The sequence below is a fragment of the Stegostoma tigrinum genome, chromosome 21 (genome assembly GCF_030684315.1).
Source record: "Stegostoma tigrinum isolate sSteTig4 chromosome 21, sSteTig4.hap1, whole genome shotgun sequence".
NCBI lineage: Eukaryota > Metazoa > Chordata > Chondrichthyes > Orectolobiformes > Stegostomatidae > Stegostoma > Stegostoma tigrinum.
The window spans coordinates 38,808,623-38,832,875 of record NC_081374.1 but is presented as its reverse complement, the minus strand read 5'-3'; the positions used below and the strand labels follow the sequence as shown (position 1 = coordinate 38,832,875).

Below are 24,253 nucleotides of genomic sequence, written 5' to 3'. Positions count from 1 at the left end.
CTTCAAAAATAATTCACTGTCAAGCATGTTGAAGACCCTGGTCCTGAAAAGTGCAATTAAAATTGCTTTTTTTCTTTCACGTTATACATCTGGAACATAGTTATAAGCTGCACTGCTGTTTTAATGGAAGACTGCGTTGTATTATGTGTGTTTTAATTTTCTAACTATGTATTTGCACCAACAAAGCCACTGGCTGTGTTAGTCCAGCCTATTATGCATTTGTTTGATAACTTTGTGTCAACTGATATAGTGCTGAACAAGAAAAACAAGCTTGTATCAGAGATAATAGGAACTGCAGGTGCTGGAGAATCCGAGATAACAAGCTGTGGAGCTGGATGAACACAGCAGGTCAAGCAGCGTCATAGGAGCAGGAGGGCTGACGTTTTGGGCCTAGGCCCTTCTCCAGAAATGGGAGAGGGCAAGGGGCTTCTGAAATAAATAGGGAGAGAGGGGGAGGCGGATAGGGTTTGCTTGTCTGGCCACATGAATGGAACTGTAAGCTCAGGTGATTTCCTTAAAAGAAAAGCTTTGATGATAAAGAACATTATTTGCATTATAATGTCCAAGGCTATCACACTGTTTGTGTTTGAATCATTGTCTTACGTTTGATTTTTATAATTTTTTAATAGCTGAACCATGTTGCAATATTTTCTTAAGTGATTGTTTGATAAAATTCCTCATGTACAAGTTCTTTTTGGTGTTTTCACAGCCTGTTATGATTAATGATCGACACTGCTTTGAATGTTATGGTTATGACATCATCATTGATGACAAACTGAAGCCATGGCTCATTGAGGTAATGACTGAATATGATTTCTAACAAAAAATTAAAACAATTTTGCACCTCAGGTTTTACTTACTGACTTCATTTAGGTGAATGCATCCCCTTCTCTTTCTTCTACCACTGCCAATGACCGTATTCTGAAGTACAACCTCATCAATGACACCTTAAACATTGTTGTACCAAATGGAGAGATGCCGGACTGCAAATGGAGCAGGTGCCCTCCAAAGGAAGCACTTGGACACTATGATCTCTTGTAAGTTTTGCCCTTTAGCAAGTTGTTATGTCATCCCATTTTCTTTTGTTCATCCTTAACACTATTTCAGCTAATAGCAGTGAGTCAACACTTGGTTCTGATAGTTCTTCAGCATTTCAGCCAGTCACAAGGCACAGTTACAGAAGAAGAAGGACATAAGGATTCAGTTTACTTGAAAATAAAGGTTTCCACAAACACAGTCTTGTCCCAAATTAGTACATTGGCACCCTTGGCCTACATAAAAGGTTACTCCTATATGCTTACTAGCCACCCCAGGCTGGCAACATATTCCATCAGGTTAAGTTTGACTTTCATCTCTCTGTTAAATATTTCCCTGCTCCTATCATCCATTTTCTTCCTTTAGAGTACCCAACTTTGTTCCACAGGTCTCTCCTTCAAAGATTTAATTGTTTATTGCCTTTCCAATCTCCTGAAAAGCTTTTCAATTGAATCTCAGCCCTGTTTTCCTCACGAGGTTCTTCCATTGGGTTACTCTTTGTTCCATGATTATAACTATCATTTAAATATCCCTTATTTCTTCCTTCTGGCTTCTGCAACTTCCTTTTCTCAGTCAACTTCACATTACACAATCCCCTAGCATTGTTTACACCATACTAGAGACCTCGGCACTTGCGAAGAAATTGCTGTGATCATCTGTTTGAACTAATTTTATATGTACACCACAGAGCTTGTAGAGTCTGAATAATTCTATTTAATGAGAAACTTTAGTTTAAATTTTAGAAGAGAGCTTTTGGATAGTTCTTGGCCTGAAAATTGGTGTTGCTCCTCCTTCTTTCCTCAGATATGACGAAGAGCTGGCTCAAAATGAGGGTGTGGAATGTGAGGGGAAGCCTCGTATGGGGGCTTCTCTCAACAAAGGCAATCGGTTGAAGGATACCAGAAAGCCATTTTCAACGTGGAAATAAAATCGGTTTGATATTATATCACTAAATAGATGCCTAGCACTAAAAATGTTTCTCGGATAGACCAGTGTTCATTAAAACCATTCGAATTGCAGAATTAAAGCTGGTTAATTTTTGGGATGCTATTTCTGGACTAAGTTGACATGTTTTTAATACAAATTGGTACAACTGATAAATCTGGACTTGCATTATAGTATTGCAAACTATTTTCACTGAATTCAAGGGACTATCAGTTTGATTGACCTTGCAGTTAATATGCAAAAATTACCAACTTATTGGTTGGCAAGAGGAGGAAGATGTAGGTTTACTAATTATACCATCCTATATCATATTCAGATCTTCACATGGTATAAAACTATAATTGCATTTGTTTTTGGGCTATGTACTCCCACTGCAAATATGGTCAATTAGAGCCCACACTGGTGCAGATGCCCAAAGCCATCAGTCACCTGTGACCTGACCTGTACGACCAGTATGCTTTTGCACATCTGCAGTTGACTTCATAGTTTCAGTGCGTAGTCACCTCCCACATGTGTACAAGTCAACAGCTCCCTCCTCACATCTCTACACACTCCTCTGTAGACATTTGAAATATTCAGGAATAGTCCTGAGATCAAGGGCTAAAGCAGAGTCTGCTCCAGCCTTCCTGTCGACATCAGCCAAAATCCAAAACACCCAGTCTAACCCCATTTTCTTTTTTTTTGTTTTGAGAGATGTCAGTATTTTTGTTCTGCACCATAATTCAGTTATTTCCATTGCTTGTCAGTGATGTAGAACCGCAACACTGTATCTCTGCTCATGAGCACTCGCTGACCTTCTGCTTTAAAATGTCTCTGGCCGCTGAAATAAAAGCCCTGGGAGACGGGTGGCCTGCACGAAGCCGCGGGTTAACACGCAACACATAACTGGATGCTAGGTAGTTAAAAAGGGAATATTGGAAAACCATTCAAGTGTCAACTAGCTAGTGAGGTAGTGTATTTTTAATTTAATTGTGATGTGTCCACCATTCAGCCAAAGATCTATTTAAGCTGGAATCAAGCTTTGTAATGATATTGTATGCTGTTTAGTTTGTGCAGGGCAGCTGCACCCATGCTCTCTACAGTACATTTGTAACCACCTGGAAATACCAGCAGGCAGTGCTGTTTGTACTTATATTTGTATAGTTTTTTTTGCTTTTATGGATACCCAATGTAAAGTTACAAGTACCAAATTGTATTTAATGGTTTTGGCATTTGAGTTGTGTGCTGTTCTGATATCAGCTGTAATATTCAAAGTTGTCCAGGAATTTTGTTTACTACAGAAACTGCACTGGCGTTTATTTATTTATTTTCACCTAGAATATACCTCATTATATTTAACTTTATGGCTGATGTTTTTCATACCTATCCACAGAATCTAATAAAGACAAACCACTGTTATTGTACAAACTTGCAAGGTTTCCGGGATTGTTTAATCATTGTTTAGTACAGCAGTACTAGGCTTGCCATCTACAGAAATTCATGACCGTGCCAACAACCAGATTACTTCCTATTCTCATAATTCCCTCCAATACAATTTCCATATGAGGTTTTGGAGTAGATCTGTAGCTTGGGTGTGGGTGTGGGGATTGTTTGGATCCCCGAGCTGGTTTGTTGTTCCAGACATTTCATCACCCTGCTGGGTAACATCATCAGTGTGGCCTCTGATGAAGTGTGTGTGTTTTTCTGCCTAGTTTTTAAACTCTGAGGTCCATTGAGATAGATTGCCTCACTTCCGGTTTTCCTTTTGTAGTGGAATGTATATGGGGTCAATTTCAAGGTGTTTATTAATAGCAGGCTTCGTGGAGTGCCATGCTTCTAGGAATTCTGGTGATTGTCTCTGCCTAGCCTGTCCCAGGATCTCGGTGTTGTCCCAGTCGAAGTCGTGGTTCTCCTTATCCATGTGCATTGAGATGAGTGAGTATTGGTCATGGGTTTTTGTGGCCAGTTGGTGTTCACTTACTCTGATTGTTCGTTTCCTTCCGTTTCCAACAAACCAGCTTGGCAAGTCAACCAGTGATAATGGGAACTGCAGATGCTGGAGAATCCAAGATAATAAAGTGTGAGGCTGGATGAACACAGCAGGCCATGCAGCATCTCAGGAGCACAAAAGCTGACGTTTCAGGCCGAGACCCTTCATCAGAGAGGGGGATGGGGTGAGGGTTCTGGAATAAATAGGGAGAGAGGGGGAGGTGGACCGAAGATGGAGAGAAAAGAAGATAGGTGCAGAGGAGAGTATAGGTGGGGAGGTAGGGAGGGGATAGGTCAGTCCAGGGAAGACGGGCAGGTCAAGGAGGTGGGATGAGGTTAGTAGGTAGGAGATGGAGGTGCGGCTTGAGGTGGGAGGAAGGGATGAGTGAGAGGAAGAACGGGTTAGGGAGGCAGAGACAGGCTGGGCTGGTTTTGGGATGCAGTGGGTGGAGGAGAAGAGCTGGGCTGGTTGTGTGGTGCAGTGGGGGAAGGGGATGAAATGGGCTGGTTTTGAGATGCGGTGGGGGAAGGGGAGATTTTGAAGCTGGTGAAGTCCACATTGATACCACTGGGCTGCAGGGTTCCCAAGCGGAATATGAGTTGCTGTTCCTGCAACCTACGGGTGGCATCATTGTGGCAGTGCAGGAGGCCCATGATGGACATGTCATCTAAAGAATGGGAGGGGGAGTGGAAATGGTTTGAGACTGGGAGGTGCAGTTGCTTATTGCGAACCGAGCGGAGGTGTTCTGCAAAGCGGTCCCCAAGCCTCCGCTTGGTTTCCCCAATGTAGAGCAAGCCACACTGGGTACAATGGATGCAGTATACCACTTTGGCAGATGTGCAGGTGAACCTCTGCTTAATATGGAAAGTCATCTTGGGGCCTGGGATTGGGGTGAGGGAGGAGGTGTGGGGGCAAGTGTAGCATTTCCTGCGGTTGCAGGGGAAGGTGCCGGGTGTGGTGGGGTTGGAGGGCAGTGTGGAGCGAACAAGGGAGTCACGGAGAGAGTGGTCTCTCCAGAAAGCAGACAAGGGTGGGGATGGAAAAATGTCTTGGGTGGTGGGGTCAGATTGTAGATGGCGGAAGTGTCAGAGGATGATGCGTTATATCCGGAGGTTGGTGGGGTGGTGTGTGAGAATGAGGGGGATCCTCTTTGGACGGTTGTGGTGGGGGCGGGGTGTGAGGGATGTGTTGCGGGAAATGCGGAAGACGTGGTCAAGGGCGTTCTCGACCACTGTGAGGGGAAAGTTGCGGTCCTTGAAGAACTTCGACATCTGGGATGTGCGGGAGTGGAATGCCTCATCGTGGGAGCAGATGCGGCAGAGGCGGAGGAATTGGGAATAGGGGATGGAATTTTTGCAGGAGGGTGGGTGGGAGGAGGTGTATTCTAGGTAGCTATGGGAGTCGGTGGGCTTGAAATGGACATCAGTTACAAGCTGGTTGCCTAAGATGGAGACTGAGAGGTCCAGGAAGGTGAGGGATGTGCTGGAGATGGCCCAGGTGAAATGAAGGTTGGGGTGGAAGGTGTTGGTGAAGTGGATGAACTGTTCGAGCTCCTCTGGGGAGCAAGAGGCGGCGCCGATACAGTCATCAATGTAATGGAGGAAGAGATGGGGTTTGGGGCCTGTGTGGGTGCGGAAGAGGGACTGTTCCACGTAACCTACAAAGAGGCAGTCATAGCTGGGGCTCATGCGGGTGGCCATGGGCACCCCCTTTGTCTGTAGGAAGTGGGAGGAATCGAAAGAGAAGTTGAGGTTGAGGACGAGTTCGGCTAGGCGGATGAGGGTGTCGGTGGAGGGGGACTGGTCGGGCCTGCGGGACAGGAAGAAGCGGAGGGCCTTGAGGCCATCTGCATGCGGAATACAGGTGTATAGGGACTGGACGTCCATGGTGAAAATGAGGTGTTGGGGGCCAGGGAATTGGAAGTCCTGGAGGGGGTGGAGGGCGTGGGTGGTGACATGGACGTAGGTAGGGAGTTCCTGGACCAAAGGGGAGAAAATGGAGTCCAGATAAGTGGAGATGAGTTCAGTGGGGCAGGAACAGGCTGAGACAATGGGTCGACCAGGGCAGGCAGGTTTGTGGATTTTGGGAAGGAGATAGAAATGGGCCGTGCGCGGTTGGGGAACAATGAGGTTGGAGGCTGTGGGTGGGAGGTCCCCTGAGGTGATGAGGTCATGAATAGTGTTGGAGATGATGGTTTGGTGCTCCGGTGTGGGGTCATGATCGAGGGGGCGGTAGGAGGTGGTGTCGGAGAGTTGGCGTTTGGCGGTGATGTAGAGGTCAGTGCGCCATACTACCACTGCACCACCCTTGTCTGCGGGTTTGATGGTGAGGTTGGGGTTGGAGCGGAGGGCTGCCCGTTCTGCGGGGGAGAGGTTGGAGGGGGTGAGAGGGGTGGAGAGGTTGAGGCGGTTAATGTCTCGACAGCAGTTGGAGATGAAGAGGTCAAGGGAAGGTAGGAGGCCTGGGGGTGGTGTCCAGGAGGGGGACTTGTGTTGGAAGCGGGTGAAGGGGTCAGTGGAGGGAGGGTTAGGTTCCCGGTTGAAGAAGTAGGCGTGGAGGCGAAGGCAGCGGAAAAACTGTTCTATGTCCAACCATGACTGGTATTCGTTGATGTGTGGTTGTAGGGGGACAAAGGTGAGCTCCTTACTGAGGACTGACCGTTCGTCCTCAGTCAGTGGAAGGTCTGGGGGGATGATGAAGATGTGGCAGGGTTCAGTGTGACTGTCTTCTCTGGGGTTGCTGGTTGTGGAGGTTGTGGGCGGAGCGATGAGGTCGTCGGCCATGGGCGGGGTTCCGTCGCCGGTTAGAGCAGCGAGGTGGGCGGCAGCAGCTGCAGTGAGGGTGGTGTGTGAGGTGTTGTAACTGGAAGTGGAGATGGTGACTGCAGCAGCGGTCCCGGAAGTGGTGTGGCCAGCGGAGGCGGATGTGACATCATCGGTTGGGTCTCCGGCCGTGTCCTCATGGTCAATGGCAGCAGGTGCATGGTGGGGGAGGGGCAGGAATCCTCTTGTGGGTGGCAGGGGCCAGTGAGTTTGTTGTACTTACGATTTTTGGTGTCCAGTAAAGCTGAGTAGAACTGGGTGTTCAGTCTGTGGATCCTGCGGAGGATAAAAAACAGCAGAGGTCCTTTGCAGGTCTGGGAGAGGGAGGCTCTGAGCTGGGGCAGGCTGGATTGCAGTGCCTGGAGGTGCCGGCGCATGGCTGCAAGTGTCTGTTTCAGGAATCGCAGGGAGAAACACTTCTGAAGGGTTTGGATATTCTCGGTGTAGAGGTGGTCACGGTTGGGGCCAAATTGGGAAGGCTTGAATGTAGACTGTAGTCCATTGGGGATGATCCGGTTCCTCAGGCAACCAGCCTCTTTCCATATGAATTCTTACAAAGGGAAATTGAAGTATAAGTAGTTTCCTCTGCTCTCCCAACTAACACAGAAATATTTAAATCAATTACAACTCCCTACCCAGAACTTCAGTGGAGATGGTTTGTGGAAATCACATCAAGCGTTCATTTAATAAACTGTTAGGAACGGCAGCTGGCCATTCTGTCACACGGACAAATACCTTGATACAAAATGAGTGAATGAAGCCTGAACAACCTCGCAAAGCATAGGAGGTCCTTGGATATGTTTGCATTGTTTAGAAATTTAAGTGAAACTTAGCCCCATGTATCTGTACTAGTTTACCATTTACAAAATGGATATGAAAACAGGCATAAATGGAATTTTATTAATTGTGACCATATTTTTGTTTGGAGAATGCTACTGTTTAGTTAACATATGGTAAATCTTTAGGTCCAAAGTAGCAATACTATAATGCTCACTTTTTGACACAATTGAAAAAGTTTCAATTTCTGTTCTTAATCCTCTCACATATCGTTAGCAGCACTTTCATTCCTTTGCGAGGGGATGTTCAAAATTACATTTTACTCCAAATAAGGTAATCCATAAATTCAATATTGTTATTGCTTTAATGTGTTATGCTTTTGTATTTAGCTGGGAATTTAAAAAATTTAAGTTGCATCCATTTTATGCTGCCGTAATTTAAAAACCCGTGCTTCTTCACATCAAGCTCCATGGTGGTAGAACTAGGGTGGAATTGAGAAATAAAAAAAGGGATGATTGTATTTCTCTCCTCACCTACCACACCACACCCCACCCCCAACCATCAAAAACAGTCAGTGAGAATTTGTGACATTTGTAAGGAGAGCTTTCTATGGTTAGGTGGATTGGGAAAACTAAATTACTCAGTGCCCAAGGATGTGCAGGCTAGGTATATTAGCCATAGGAAATGAGTTACAAGGATAGGTAGGAGGATGGGTATTGGTGGGATGTTTTTCAGAGGGCTGGCATGGACTTGTTAGGCCGAACAGCCTGTATCCCCCCATTAGGGATTCTACAATAAGAATGGTAGGGTTGTAATGGTGGGGGATTTTAACTTTCCACTGCCATAGTGTTGCCGGTTTGGAGAGAGAGAGGAATTTAAACGTGTACAAGAAAATTTTCTTATTCAGTCTGTGAATGTACGACTGAAGAACAAAAGTTAATCTTCTCTTAAGAAATAAGACAGGGCAAGTGACAAAGATGTCAGTGGGGGAGGACTTTGGTGCTTGTGATCAAATTTTAAAGCAGTTATGAAAAAGATTCAAAAGTTCAAGTTCTAACATGAAGTTAGGCCAATTTTAACAGTATTAGGCAAGAACTTTCAAAAGTTGATTGGGAGGTGCCAATTGCAGGTAAAGTGGCATTTGCGAAGTGGGAGGTCTTCAAAAATGAGATAACGAGTCCAGAGGTAGTGTGTTAGTGTGAAGGGCAAGGCTGGTAGATGTACAGAATGGTGGATGACTTCAGAAACTGAGGCTGTGGTCAAAGAGGAGGAAGTAGACAGCTGAGCATAACGGCAACAGGAGTACACTCAAGGGAAATCGGGAGAACAGAAAGGGGGCATGAGATACCTTTAGCAAACAGGGTTAAAGAGAATCCACAGAGGTTCTACAAATACATAAAGGGCTAAACAGCAACAGACAATACGGCTCCTTAATGATCAAAAGGGCAGTCTGATGTGCGAAACTACAGAAGATTGGTGAGATATTAAACGAGTATTTCATGTATTTACTATGGAGAAGGACAAACTACAGAACATGGAGAAATAAATAGTGATACCTTGAAATGTCCATACTAAAGAGGTGGTGGTGCTGGATGAATCCCCAGGATCTGATCAGGTGCAAGAAGCTAAAGAAGTGATTGCTGGGCCCCTTGCAGAGATATTCATATCATCAATAGGCAAGGGTAAGGTGCAGGAAGACTGCAGGGTGGCTAAAGTGGTGCTATTATTTCGGAATAGTAAGGAGAAGGTAGGGAACTATAAATCAGTGAGTCTGACAGCGGTGGTTAATTGTTGGAGAGGATTTAGAAGGACAGATGAATTTGGAAAGGCAAGGATTGATTGGGGATACTCACATAGCGTTGTGCATGGGAAATAGCTTGTCACTAAATTGATTCAATTTTTAAGATGTGGCAAAGAAGATTGAGGGAAGAGCAATGGGCATTGTCTATAATCAACTTCAAAGAGGTGTTTGACAAGGTTCTGCATGGTAGAAGGATTCATAAGGTTAGATCACAAGGAATACACTGAGAACTAGCCACTTGGGTACAAAATTTCACTCGAAGGTAGGAAACAGAGGGCAGTGGTGGGGGGATTTACTTTTCGGAGTGGGGGCCTGCGACCAGCTGTGTCGCAAAGATTATTGCTGGGTCCACTGCTGCCTGTCATTTATATAAATGATTTGGATGTGAATGTAGGAGGTGTGGTTAGTTAGTTTGCAGATGAGACCAAAATTGGTGGTGTAGTGGACAGTGAACAAGATTACCTCAATACAACGGGACCTTGATCAGATGGGCCAAAGGGCTGAGGAGTGGCAGATGGAATTTATATAAACCAAGTTTGCATTTCAGGAAGGCAAATCAGGACAGGACTTGTACACTTAGTGGTAGGATCCAGGGGGGTTGAAGATTGAGTCACAAGTAGAAAGGTGGCATTTGGTACACTTGTCTTCAGTGGTCAGTGCATGGAGAATAGGAATTGGGAGGTCATGTTGCAGCTGTACAGGACATTGATTAGGCCACTTTTGGAATATTGTGGTCAATTGTACATTCCCTGCTATAGGAAAGAGGTTGTTATACTTGAAAAGGGTTTAGAAAAGATTTACAAGGATGTTCCAGGCTTGGAGGGTTTAAGCTATGAGAGGCTGAATAGACCAAAGCTATTTTCCCTAGATCGTCAGAGGTTGAGGGGGGAAACTTTAGAGTTTTATAAAATCATGAGGGGCATGGATAGGGTGACTAGCCATGGTCTTCCTTCCAGGCTGGGTGTGTCCAAAACTAGAGGGCATAGGTTTGAGGTGAGAGGTAAAACATAAAAAAGGGACCTGACAGGCCAAACATTACTTAGTAATCTCATGTTCAATTGTATATGCCAGCATAAGGACTTCTGTTATAGTTTCCCTAATTTCAGTTTAAAGTTGAATAATTTGATGCCCCAAGTACATAGGACTAAAGTGTGACAATACTTCATGATGCAGTTCTAAAAATAATGCCTGCATCTAAAGGCAAATAATATTCAAGGTCAGGTTTTGCCTACACAAAAGCAGTAATTCCCTGCAGCAACTCTAATAAAATAATCCATTCTCATTTTTCCCAGGCTGAAGATGTTCCCTTTTCCATGACCTTTCTGCTTTTTCTGTCTCTTTCACTATATATGCCTATTAATTTCACGCATTTGTTCCAATCTATATTTGACTTATTTCTAACTGTTTCAGATTAAACCAAGCAATCTGATGTACCAAAAAAAAAACTTAAACCTGAGGATTTGTAGCTCAGGTTGAGGTTCTGGATGAGAGAGTTTGCTCGCTGAGCTGGAAGGTTAGTTTTCAGACGTTTCATCACCATTCTAGGTAAGATCATCAGTGAGCCTCCGATGAAGTGCTGGACGTAACACCAGCGCTTCATCGGAGGCTCACTGACGATGTTACCTAGAATGGTGACGAAACATCTGAAAACTAACCTTCCAGCTCAGCGAGCAAACTCACATCCAACAACTTAACCTGTCATTGTAGCCAGATCCCTGCTCTAATGTTTCAGGATTGACTCAGTGACAAATGAAGGAACATGGAGATATTTTCAAGTCAGGACGGCATGTAATGTGGGAGTGATAGTATCCCCATTCCAGAATCCCTGCTCAAGTTTTTCTTAGCCTCACCAAGAAAAACAGCTTTGCTTAAATGAAATGAAAATGTGAATAAGATTAATGATTATCCCACTTCCACAGTTTGTGTTTCAACTGACTTTATTTTACACAGCAAATTGTACAGTTATTGGGGTTGTCCACGACCACGGCCAAATCCGCCTCTCTGTAAAAAAAAGGACAATAATCAATTTGTAAACGTCTGAACCACCTCACCAGTACAGCTTAGGAAAATATTGCCATGATTCTCTTGGTCTGTTCAGAAAGTATAAAACAAAAACTTTATGTCTGTTAACCCCTGTTCTAGTACAGGAATAACAGTTTACTTGTGAGCCACACATTTTGCAGGCAGAGGGAGGTTTGTGATACTATCAATGGATGCACAAACAAGGAAGAGCAGCAACTTGGCCAGCCCCAGCCTGTTCTACCATTGACTAAGATCATCTTTGATCTGTATGTTTTGAAACCCACATGCCCGTCTACCCCCAGTAACAGTGGATTCCCCCAGCAAGAATCAATCCACTTATCTTAAAAATATTCATGACACTGCTTTCTTAGGCACAGATTCTGAAAGGCACACAACCCTCAAACAAAAAAAAAACTCAAATCCTGAAAGGGTGAACCCTAATTTTGAAATACTATCCCTAGTTCTGAACCCAAGACGAAACGTTCTTTTTATATTCCTCCTTGGCAAGACATTATACACTTCAAACAAGGCACCCTTCACTCCAATACAAATGAGCCCAGGGTATACAATTTATCATGACAGATGCACAATTCGTTTTAAAACAACCCATTCAATGCAGGTGGGACTAGGAGACCTTTACACAGAGGGTCATGCATGTATAGAATGAGCTGCCAGAGGACGTGATGGAAGCTGGAACAACAACAGCAACATTTAAAAGGCATCCGGATGAGTACACGAAGAGTGAGGGTTTAGAAGAACATGGGCCAAATGGGACTAGATTTATTTAGGATATCTGTTCAGTACGGACAAGTTAGGCCCAAGGGTCTGTTTCTGTGCTGTACATCTCACTTTAACTAACAGCATTACAATGGACAGTCCTTCTGACTTTGTATATAGACTCGACTTATTCAATGCTTTAGAACTAGCATAAATTATTTTCCTTACTTCAGCCACTGGATCAACAAATTTCAGATGATTTTGCACCCTCACCCCCACTTAGAAAGAAGGCAATACTTACAAACTGGAATTCTGTGGCTGCACCAGCACCAGCTTCAGCCTTTTTGTCTGCACCAACTGTAAAAACAATTAAAAGGTATCTATAAACTCTTTCCGACTAGGATAGATCCAAACTTTTCCTATTCCTGTGTCTATCCAAATGTCTTTCCAATGTTATAACTGTACCACATCCTCAAGACCCCTGTACCCTGTGCCGATCGTAACCAGACACAGCAGCCCAGAACTCAGTTTCCGAAATAAACTCACCTCAAAATTGAGGTGGAGCCTGATGATTCAGGGCAAAAGGCTGACCCAAGTGGGTAAAGAGAGATGGATATACTTGATTTAAAATAAGGATGGGGACCAAAATGCTCTGCACATCCCTGAAGCTACTTTTTGACTAAGGGCAGGTATTCTTTCAATCACCCAACAAACCTTGGGGCTTGGTTGCATACCCCTCCCAGTCCATCTGGTAATTTAAGATACTCCATTTTTCAGTTAAGCTGCTACTTAAATGGACAACAGTTCTTCAACAATCATGTGACTCCATGGAGTGTTCTTTATGTGATTTAATATTCAAGTTCAGAGAATCACACAAACAGAACACACGTTTGGGTTACATACTTCCTGATACTTGCAAATAATTCAGTGTCACAAAATATGCAGAATATAGCCACAATCATATTCAAAGCCAGACTCCCAATTTCAACAGACAATGATTACTTCAGATGAATAGCCAGAAAGGACCAAACAAAACTGCAATACTCCAACAAACTGCAGCCCCATCAATAAAAAATTGAAAAGAGAGCCTAGATTTACTTGTCAATCTCAGGAGCTTATCTACAACAGGTGGGATCAAGAAAGGTTACAGTCAACATTGACAAATGGTATGAAAATGAAATAGTTTCATTTCTTCAGGAAGAAGGAAAGCCATAAAGAAGCATTGATATCAAGACAGCAAAATTTCACTGCATGCCAAATACAGCATCCTGCCAATGCCAGAGACATAAGTAACACCCGGCCAAATCTTAATATAAATAACCAACACTCCTCAACCCATAGAAAATGCCAGATCAGGCAAGGAGCTGATCGAAGACCCATGCATGACATAAGATCCAAAAGAAACATTGTCACTACCCACTTTCTCCCTACATCTATCCTGGTGTGCATTTTCTAAATATTTGAACATCTAAAGCACAGAAAGAGGCCACTCTGCCCTTGTTTTCACTGGCTGAAAAATGAGCAACTCAGCCTAATTCCATGTCCAGTTACAGGACTTCAGATGCATATCCAGGCATCTTACAAGGAAGCTATTAAAAGCAGTAAAGGCAAGACAATCTGACCCCAAGATAAAGAGGGGGGCCTCAGTTTAATAAAAGGTGACATCTAAGGTTTGACTGTATTAGCAGAATGGTTTTACTTTTCTGCAAATGCATTTTAACTTCAAAGATGATTTTATAGACCTTTCAGCAGTTTAATTAGAATACACTTCTTACATGCGATGATGGAGAAGCTCGGAATCCTATAAATTGTGACTCAGTGCTGGAACAATTGTTCATTTTAAAACTGTGACTGTTAGGTTCTTGCTAACTGAAGGCATCAAAAGATATGGACAAAGATGGATTCCATGCAGAAAGGCTGAAGATTAGATACCCAATGGTAAAAAGATTAAGCGGCTGAGTCATCTAATTGTGTTAGAAGCCAATGAAGTTTAATTCATTCAACTACTGGCATCCACACTTGTACTGTAGTTAATCTACGTAACTACCTACACTGTTCCCAATTGTGGCTCAGTTGGAACTACAAGTGTTAATACTCAATAGTTTGGCCTCACTCCAAAAGTCCTCAATAGCTGTTGTATTGGACTGATATACAAAACTTCCCATCACCTTGATGAGTAAAGGCAACATCCAGCATGTTACTACTAAGCCACAAAGAACAATAAGGTTCAACATCCACCCTATTCAAAAACTGGCATTAAAATCCTATGGCAACTGCCTATAAATCATACCCTGGTACTAAAGTTACCACCACAAGTCAAGGTGAGAAAAATCATTTGAAGGTATAATTCATGCAAAACATCACTGTACACGTAGACTTAGATTTAAAATCCAAAGTAGTCATAGGCAAAGCCCAAGATGACAGTGCAGGAATTTCCACTTATACCCGATGAGAAAATTTATAATTAAGTGCAGACCACATGACCACTTTGCAGAGCATGCCCACAAGAATGACCCGTCTTCCCGTTGCTTGCTATTTCAACTAACATCTCGCTCCAGTGTGAATGTTTCCATTCTGGGTCTGCTGCTGTGTTCCAATGAAGCTCAATGCAAGCTAGAGGAACATCTCGATATGGAGTTTCACAACTTCAAAGCATTACTGCTCTTCAACTTCTTATTTCTCCTTTACTTTTGTTAGCACTGCCTTTTGCTCTGGGACACCCTCACCACCTGCTCCACTCCTGCCTACGCTACCATCAACAGCATTTTAACACTATTTTCCAGTCTTTTTAGTTCTGAAGAATATAAATCGGGACCAAAAACATTAACTGTGTTTTTCTCTCTCCACAGATACGGTCAGACCTAATGAGTTTCTCCAGCACTTTTATTTTAATATTTGATTTCCAGCTTCTGGAGTGATTTCGCTTTTATTAAAGACATTATACATCCCAGTCCTGGTTTCCACTCCAAGATATTTATAAACTTGTGCTAGAATCAAACAAAAAAAAATTTACAAGGATTGCTAAGGTTTGAATTCAGGACAACATGGTAAGAGTGTGCAACGAAAATTCAAGAATTCTTTAAAAAGATAGAGCAAAGTGAATACATTATCTGGGCTAAATCTATTTCTTCTCAAACTGACTAGTTAATTGCGAACAAACAATTTAAAAAGACGATCAGTACACTTCCGCTACTACTGGCTGCTTTTTTAAAAAACAAAGTAAACAGCCACTCAAGTTCCACTTTGTGGACAAAGGGGGAAAGCGTTTTGAGGTTCTGGAGAGGGAAGAAAAAAACTCACATGCAAGTTCAGTTTCTTTGAACTGTGTCCAATTTGTTGCATTATCAATGAATTATAAACCTGGATGCAGAATCAAGTTAGACATGATCCATTCAACTCTTGGCTAATGATCAATACTTACGGGGAGCAGCCCGCCTGTAAGAGTCTCTGTCAGCTTCACCGCGAAGACGAGCTGGACGGTCCTCACCCAGACCTGCAAATTTTCCATAATGTTAACAGATACTATATTTGAAAGGTAAAAGATTAGAATTAACTTCAATTTATACACCACTTTAAATAATATCAACACATAAGAATGGTGCTTCAGAAACAATAAAGCTAAACTGTAAGTGTTTGTAACTTGGGTTAATACCATCATATACCCACTGAAACCCTAAAACAGCAATGAAAAACTGACAGCATTATCTATTTTAGTGCCACTGGTTGGCTTATTATGATGCCAAGATAATTTTCTTTTTTTTAAAAAAAAGTCTTGCCCTTACCCCAAAAGTTAGGCACCATCTAAAGGACAGTGCAAAACTTCTGATTAAATGCCAGCATTACTTACATGCTAAGATTGATTCTATGGAACCCAAATCTTTGAACATAACACAACGAGAGTTCAACCATTCAGCCAAGATTGATGTTAAAATAAGAGCAGAACAAAAGTAGATCTTAGCTTGAGGTCAACTAACAGCAAAGCTATACCACTAATTGGGCTAGCTATCGTCCCTAGTGTCTCAAGGATTTTCACAGCAAATTCTACTTAACCACCACAAAAAGGGGAGGTAACAGATACTATTTGAATTTTGCCATTCTTCCATCAGAGCTTGATGCGAGAACACTTTGGTAAGTTGCAACTTTTAAATTTAAAGAACTTTAATAAATGCAATCTAATTATAGAAGTCTACGATATTTGGTGAAGGCTGAAAAATCATTTCTTGATATACACTCGTCAACTGGGCTTTTTCTGTATCACGTGTCTCATTAACATGAGTGTTTTTTCTAAATAGTAATGAAGAGCAGCAGACAAATTCTACGTGGATTTCAGTAAAGTGTTCGACAAAGTTCTGCATGGTAGTCTGGTTAACAAGGTTAGATCACATGGAATACAGGGAGAATTAGCCATGTAGATACAGAAGTGGCTTGAAGGTAGGAGACAGAGGGTTGCTTTGCAAACTGGAGGCCTGTGGCCAGCTGTGTGCAACAAGGATCAGTGCTGGGTCCATTGCTTTTTGTAATTTATGTAAGTGATTTGGATGTGAACATAGGAGGTATTGTTTGTAAGTTTGCAGATGACACCAAAACTAGTAGTGCTGTTGACAGCAAAAGGTGGTTACCTCAGAGGACAACAGGCTCTTGATCAGATGGGCCGATGGGTGGCAGATGGAATTTAGTTGTGCGGTCCTGCATTTTGGCAAGGCAGCCGAGGGCAGGACTTATACACCTAATGTTAAAGGTCTTAGAGTGTTGCTGAAAGCAACCTTGGAGTGCAGGTTCATTGTTCCTAAAAGTGGATTCCCAGGTAGATAGCATACTGAGAAACCAATTGATGTGCATGCCTTTATTAGTCAGTCCACAGAGTATAGGAGTTGGAGGTCATGTTGTGGCTGTACAGGACATTAGTTCAGCCACTTTCTGAATACTGCATGCAATTCTGGTCTCCCTCCTGTTTGTGAAACTTGAAAGGATTCAGAAAAGATTTACAAGGGTGTTGCCAGGGTTGGAGGGTTTAAGCAACAGGGGAGATACTGGGGCTATTTTCCCCAGAGCGTCAGAGGCTGAAGGGTGACCTTTTAGAGGTTTATAAAATCATGAGGGGCATGAATAGGGCGAATTCGCCAAGGTATTTTCCCCAGGGCAAGGGAATCCAAAACGAGAAGGCATACGTTTAAGGTGAGAGGGGAAAGATTTAAAAGGGATGCAAGGGGCAACTTTTTCATGCAGGTGATGCATGTATGGAATGAGGTGCAAGAGGAAGTGGTGGCGGCTGATCTAATTACAACATTTAAAAGGCACCTGGATGGGTACATGAATAGGAAGGGTCTAAGAGGGATGAGCCAAATGGGAGTAGATTAATTTAGGATATCTGGTCAGCGTGGACAAGTTGGACTGAAGGGTCTGTTGTATGCTGTACAGCTCTACAACTATATTTGCAGATAATGTTCTAAAGTACGTCACAAGTAATTCAAAATGTCTGAATCCAGACAGACCTGCCTCAGACCGACAAAATCTTGGTATACAACTGGATTTTAAAACTACGGCACCCCCAGTTGCTTTTTACCACATTTAAACTTCAAACACGGTGCCTTGCTACAGTTTAAGAAATGTGCAAAAGAACTTCATGTACTCCGAATTTGTTTGAAAATGCAGCAACCTCCCAGGCAAAGTTTGGTTTGACAAACAGACTGGCCCATGACAGATAAAAGTAAGCTTGGTGGTATCACTACCAAATTGGGTCGCAACTTAAGGATAAAACATCGGCAAAATAAAGTGAGAACCATGTACTGCCAATAATAGTCTCACCTCAGTGAGGAAGAATTTTTAGGATGTATGAAATATAAAATGTCAATTGCTACACACTGTTGGTCAGAGCAAGGGTCAAGTTATTTGTTGACTTATTTCATGCACTGTATACCTTCTGTGACCAGAAGAGTCTAGATCTCTATTAACTGATTTTCACCAATTCTCTGAACTGGCTGCTTTGATGTGGATAAAGTAGTGGAGTACATTTTCTCTACTTGTGGAGAAGCAGCCAAAGAGTAGAATACACAAACATCAATAGGTGAGCTGTACTGTTTCTGTATTTTTAAGGCATCATGGCACATAGCCTGAATGCAACGTATTCCTCCAAAACTCAAGGAGTTCTCATTATTATTACTGAAGAACAGAGCTGTGCAGACACTTGGCCAGTATCACCAGAACAGAGAGCTACTCCAGTGAATACACAGCAACATCCCAAAAAGCTTCCCAATTATTCAGGGTAGTGAGGCATTAGGAGAGTAGGCTATTCAGCCCCTCACGTTTATCTCATCATTCATGATGAATGTTAGCACAACGTCATCTATTCACCTTGATTCCATAAGCCTTGATACCCTTGTCTACTCATCTTAGTTTTAACAGTAACCTTGTGCACCAAACTTTGAGGACTGAGAATTTGCATTCTCAGTGTACAGAAGTGGGCATTAAAATTAAATTTAGGCGATTCTGGAAAAATGCAAGTTACAAATATAATTTATAACCATTTCTTCTTGTGTAGTGACACTATACTTATTTTGCTTTGGATGAATGCACCACAGCAGTGAGAAACCGGTTTTCAGAAATATGTAGGAATTTTGTGGCACATACACAAAGAAGTTCTGAAGTGTGAAAGCAGATCAGAACCTCCAAAGAGCGTCCCACCAGAAGTGACCCCATCCACGTAGGCCTGCATTTCCCCAAAACTACTTCACCGAGCCCACACATCCCTGGGCACTGGGCAATTTAGCATGGTCAGTCCGCCTAACCTGCACTGAGCCATTATGCCTCAACTTCTGCACACGTAACTCTTGCCTTTTCAGCTGGAAATAGACATTACACCCCTTACTACATATCAATCTTTCCATAAGTGTACAAAAATTTATACAGATCTTAGCTGTTGCAGCCTCAAAAACGTGACAATACTAATGCATAGTCTTGGCTATTTTTTCCCCTATTTTCTTTTTCCCAGTACATTATCTTTGCGGGTAAATATATTCGTCAGCCCTGTTTATTCTCCACGTAAAAAGACTTGACAAGACAGAATGTCCAGAAAAAGATTCCAGAACCACATTGCACATTTATTTTTCAAAGTAGTCAGTTAATGTTAGCCACACACAAGTGAGATAGCAACAACAGTGTTGTATTTATATAATCTGAGCTTTTGTCAAGCTTGTCTAATGTTAACAACTGCAGGATATCTGGAAAGTGTATTACCTTTAGGCCTTGGCCTGGCAGTCTCAGGACGAGTCTGGCGACGTAGAGTAGCAGGAACAATTTCAGGAGGAAGGTGAAGGTAGTCACGTAGGTACTGGATGCCCTCGTTTGTCAGATACCAGTAGAAATGTCGCCAAGCAAACTGCTCCTTTACATAACCACGAGATTTCAAAGACTAAAAATCAAGAAGAAACAACTCTGTTAGGTGTTTTCATTTTTTTTTAGTATATCTGAAATACAATTTTCTTTCAAAGTGAATCCTTCATGCTTAAAATACAATATCTGAGATTCTGAACTACTAACTGGAGTAAAGCAAATTTAAGGGACAAATATGTAGCTTTCAGGGTACAGTGGGTATCTATCTATTTGTTCGAATATCCAAAACATATATGTCTTCCTTTGTCATCACTATAGCCCTCAAGTTACTGATCCATATACTGCAGTGAATTGCTTTGCAAACAGGCTTTTCAGATTAACAAGGTTTTTCATTCTTTTACAGGATCTGGGGCATCACTGGCAATGCCAGAATTTGTTGCCCAACCTGAAGTGTCCTTGAGCCATTATCATCTGTCTGGTGTGGGTGAGTCCACAGTTCTGTTAAAAGGGAGTTCTAGATTTCAAACATGGGTTTAGAACATATGGTCAAAAAAGGCTTAAATGAGTTGCTACAGTACACTGCTGTCTCTATGCATTACTAGTGGAGGAATAGAAGGTTCAAGTGAGTAGGTGAAATACCAATCCTGCAGACCCTTATCTTGGATGGCTTGAGCTTCTTCAGTATTGCAACAAGTACCTCTACCTCGCAGATGATCCACTGACTTTTGGGAGTCAGGTGGTGTGTTACACTGACAGAATTAATAGCCTGACTTGTTCTGGCTGGTCTAGCTGCTGCTGCTTAACAGCAACCTCCAACATGCTTACACTGGAGGATTCAGCAATGGTAATGCCACTGGAAAAACAGGAAATGTTTGAATTCTGTCTTGATGGAAATGGTCATCACCTGGCAGCTGTGTGGCACAAACATCACTTGCCATTTATTACTCAAAATCTAGTACAGTCCAGCTCTTGCTGCATGTATGGGTACAGACTGCTTCAGTATTTTAACAGTCGCATAGAATACTGTGCAATCAGCAAATATCCGCACTTCTGACCAGAGGCAGCTGAAAAATGATTGGCTTTAAAGTATACCTTGAAGAACACTTACAACTACGTCCAGGGAAGACCATAAGACATAGGAGTCGAAGTAAGGCCATTCGGCCCATTGAGTCCACTTCGCTTTTAATCATGGCTGATGGGCATTTCAACTCCATTTACCCGCACTCACCCCGGCCATCCCTTAATTCCGTGCGAGATCAAGAATTCATCAATCTCTGCCTTGGAGACATTTAACATCCTGGCCTCCACTGCGCTCCGAGGCAATGAATTCCACAGGCCCACCACTCTCTGGCTGAAGAAATGTCTCCTCATTTCCGTTCTAAATTTACCCCCTCTAAATCTAAGGCTGTGCCCACGGGTGCTAGTCTCCCCGCCTAACGGAAACAACTTCCCAGTGTCCACCCTTTCTAAGCCATGCATTATCTTGTACGTTTATATTAGATCTCCCCTCAACCTTCTAAACTCTAATGAATACAATCCCAGGAGCCTCAGCCGTTCATTCTATGTTAGGCCTACCATTCCAGGGATCATCCATGTGAATCTCTGCTGGACACGCTCCAGCGCCAGTATGTCCTTCCTGAGGTGTGGCGCCCAAAATTGGACACAGAATTCTAAATAGGGCCTAACTAGAGCTTTATAAAGTCTCAGAAGTACATCGCTGCTTTTATATTCCAACCCTCTTGAGATAAACGACAACATTACATTCACTTTCTTAATCATGGACTTTACCAGCTAGTTAACCTTTAGAGAATCCTGGACTAGCACCCCCAGATCCCTTTGTACTTTGGCTTTATGAATTTTCTCACCTTGTTACTTGATACACAGCCTCCAATAACCACAATCATCATCTATGTATCCGACTCCAAACCCCCACCATCCCAAAATTCCTGTTTAGCAAGGGCTCCTCAATGCCACTTGGTCAAACACTACATTGATATCAAGGGCAGTCAATCATACCTCGCCTCTTAAATTCAGCTCTTTTGTTAATGCTTGGATTACAGTTATAATGAGGTCAGGAACTGTATGACCTTGGTGGAGCCAAAACCGAGAACCAGCAAGTAGGTCACTGCTGTGTAACTGCTGCTTGTCGACTATACCGTCTAACCCTTTGCTGAAGTTTGAGAGCAGCCTGACAGGTGATAATTGGCTAGAATAACTGACTCTACCCAGGCAAGTTTACACATACTAGGTAATTGCTAGCTCTGTCCCTTTACTGGAACAGCCATGCTGAGGCAGTTAGCTTGAGCACATCCTCAGTATTATTGCCAGAATGCTGTCAGAGCCCAAAGCCTTAGTGGCGTGCAGTGCTTTCAGCTCCTTCTTGATATCATAAGAAGTGAACCAAATTGGCTGAAGACCCCCATCAGTGATGTCAGGGATTTCAGGAAGTTGGATCACCCCACAGCACTTCTGACCGAAGCTGTATGTAAAAATGAGGCCTGTCTTTCATTCTGATCGACGGCAGCCCTCTCTATCTTTGTGGTCTCCAGATCTATAACAGCGAGACAACTGCAACTCTCGAATGCTGACCAATCTTACCGTCTCTCCACCATTAGTGATCATGTATTGAGCTGCCAAGATCCTAAACTCTGAAACACCCTTCACACACCCAATACTGCTTACTTTCCATTTTTAATATTCACCTTTAAACATTATCTCCCTAAACACGTTTTTGGCCATCTGCCTTACCATTTCATCAACTAAAGGCCAGTGTCAAATTTGTTTCATAACGTTGATATGAAGTTTCTTCGAAATTTATAGACTGTTTATAAATCATAGTTATTTAAATATGATACCTGCATGGCTTTCATTACGTGCAGGTTTGGGACATTTTTGTCTGCCAGTTCTGGATGTTTTGGCATATGCACATCCTTCTTGGCTACCATTACCCCCTCCTTGAAGAGGAGCTCATAGATAGCAATACGATTCTTCTTAGGCATCAGCATCTGAAATAAAACAGAATAGGGGACTTCAACATTGGAATTTCACAAGATCTAGTTTGGTCATAACCTAATATTAGGTGATTCTCTTCCAATATGCACACGTTCACTACAACATTTATCTTATATTTTTGGTTAAGAGTAATCCAGAAGTACGCTGACAGTATCTGTGGCCTGGAACACTCAGTCCCTCCTGTTTATAACAACCTCCATCTGACAGCCTATAGAACAATTCTGAAGTTTGTTTTAAGAAAATGAAATAGCAACAAGGGGCTTATTACTAATTATAAATTTAGTCATTACTGATTAGAGACAAGATTTACAAAATTCAGTGTCCTAGTTAGACTCCCTCCTCCCTGTCCCTTTCAAAATTCCACCATAAGGTGTCCGTATTGTGAAATGCCTCTTCAAAGTTGTCTTTCTTCAACACCTACATGTCAATCTCTGTAGGAACGTCAACAGTAAAGGCAGCTAGAGACAGCGTAGGGCATATGCTTGGCTTCTTAAGGGGCCAGCCCAGATCAGGAGCCTGGGTTCTGTATTGAACATGTGACCTCCCACAATTTGGTAGTCTCTCTGCCCAAAGGCCCAGTGTTGAGGCACAACCTAAACTGCTGATGAAAACAGCTTTCAAACCAACAGTTTCATAATGAAGCTGAAACAAAGTAAATTAATCAAAAGATTGTTCTTATCTTTAGATGTATTTCTGTTAGTTACATCTGAAGATAAAATACAATCATTTTTGAAATATCACACTTAAGCTACTCAAGAGGCAGCTTCAGAAAGCGACTCCAAGCATACAATTTAGAAGTAGGTCAGCCAGCCCTTCAAATCTGCATTGCCAATTAATAAGCTCACAGCTGATCTGCATTCCAAATTCCACAATTCTATCTTTTATTATTCCTTAATAAGAGTGACAGTGGATTGATCATTATTTTCAACAATTCCAACTTCCTGAGGCAGAATATTCCATCACAGATCCACTGTAAAAAAATTCCCCTTACTTGCTGTAAAGAACATGACCCTAACTTTAAAAGTGTCCCCTCATTCCCGAATCACCCACCCTTTCTCTTTCCACCTTGTCAAGACCCTTGAGGATCTACAGGCTTGAATCAAATCACCCTCTGCTCTCTTGAATTCTAGTTGATATAATTTCAGCGTGTCCAAAGTTCCTCAGTAGACAAACTGCTAATTCCAGGTCTGAAATCAGTAAACTTCCTCTTAATCGCGTTTTCTTCTTAACATCAGTGCCTTTCCACCATGTGTATCGTCGATATTACGCTCAAACATCTATTACAGGAACTCATCTTTGAAACAGCGGTATAAGAGGAACACTTTCACCTCGGGGAAACCAGAAAGCTTGCATAAAATATTAACTTAATACTAACTATAACGGCACAAAACAGACACCTTTAAAACTACACAACATCCTAGAGAAACAACTTCCTGTAACTTTTATTCAGTCAATTAACAGAGCCTGAGGCCTACCCTCTCTATATCACCAAGACTGCAGCAGCAACTGGGAGGTATTTTATAAACTATTCAATAAATACTTATGAAATTATAGAAATGAGTGAGTGAATAAATACAGATGACGCGTGTCAACCACCATTGAGGTCTTGAAAGTTCACCCCAGCGGGATGTTAGAGATATTTAAGGATTTTGGACAGCCTTTCTTCACATACCTTGAACTCTAATAATGGGGCTGAAGCCGGAAAAGACCGAGCATGCGCACTCGGAGCCTCTTCCTCCTTCGGCGAGGGTCCTTAATATTGCAATCTGCGCTAGCTGCCCTGACTTAAATAAATCCTCGAATAATTAGAAGGAATAGCCGAGT

General features: G+C 42.6%; 2 protein-coding genes across 3 annotated transcripts in view; one reads left to right on the top strand and one right to left on the bottom strand.

Annotated features, from left to right (window-relative positions):
* The window catches only part of LOC125463001 (polyglutamylase complex subunit TTLL1), a 34,134-nt gene extending 30,747 nt beyond the window's left edge, over window positions 1-3,387 (top strand). Inside the window, exons 7-9 of one of the 2 annotated variants that reach the window (XM_048553596.2) lie at window positions 710-796; window positions 874-1,037; window positions 1,840-3,387. In XM_048553596.2, the coding sequence (XP_048409553.1) occupies window positions 710-796; window positions 874-1,037; window positions 1,840-1,963 (375 nt within the window). In that variant the 3' untranslated portion in view covers window positions 1,964-3,387. Of the gene's footprint in view, window positions 1-709; window positions 797-849; window positions 1,038-1,839 lie in introns of those variants that run through there. The other variant, XM_048553597.2, reaches the window with a different exon arrangement.
* A 7,881-nt stretch (window positions 3,388-11,268) lies between these two features.
* Window positions 11,269-24,226, bottom strand: rps10 (ribosomal protein S10). The gene is made up of 6 exons (XM_048553635.1): window positions 24,102-24,226; window positions 22,273-22,422; window positions 19,322-19,496; window positions 15,510-15,581; window positions 12,390-12,445; window positions 11,269-11,350 (listed from the first exon to the last, which is right to left on the bottom strand). The coding sequence occupies exons 2-6, from the start codon at window positions 22,420-22,422 to the stop codon at window positions 11,312-11,314; spliced, it is 492 nt and encodes a 163-aa protein (XP_048409592.1). The 5' UTR covers window positions 24,102-24,226; the 3' UTR covers window positions 11,269-11,311.
* Between the last annotated feature and the right edge of the window lie 27 nt (window positions 24,227-24,253).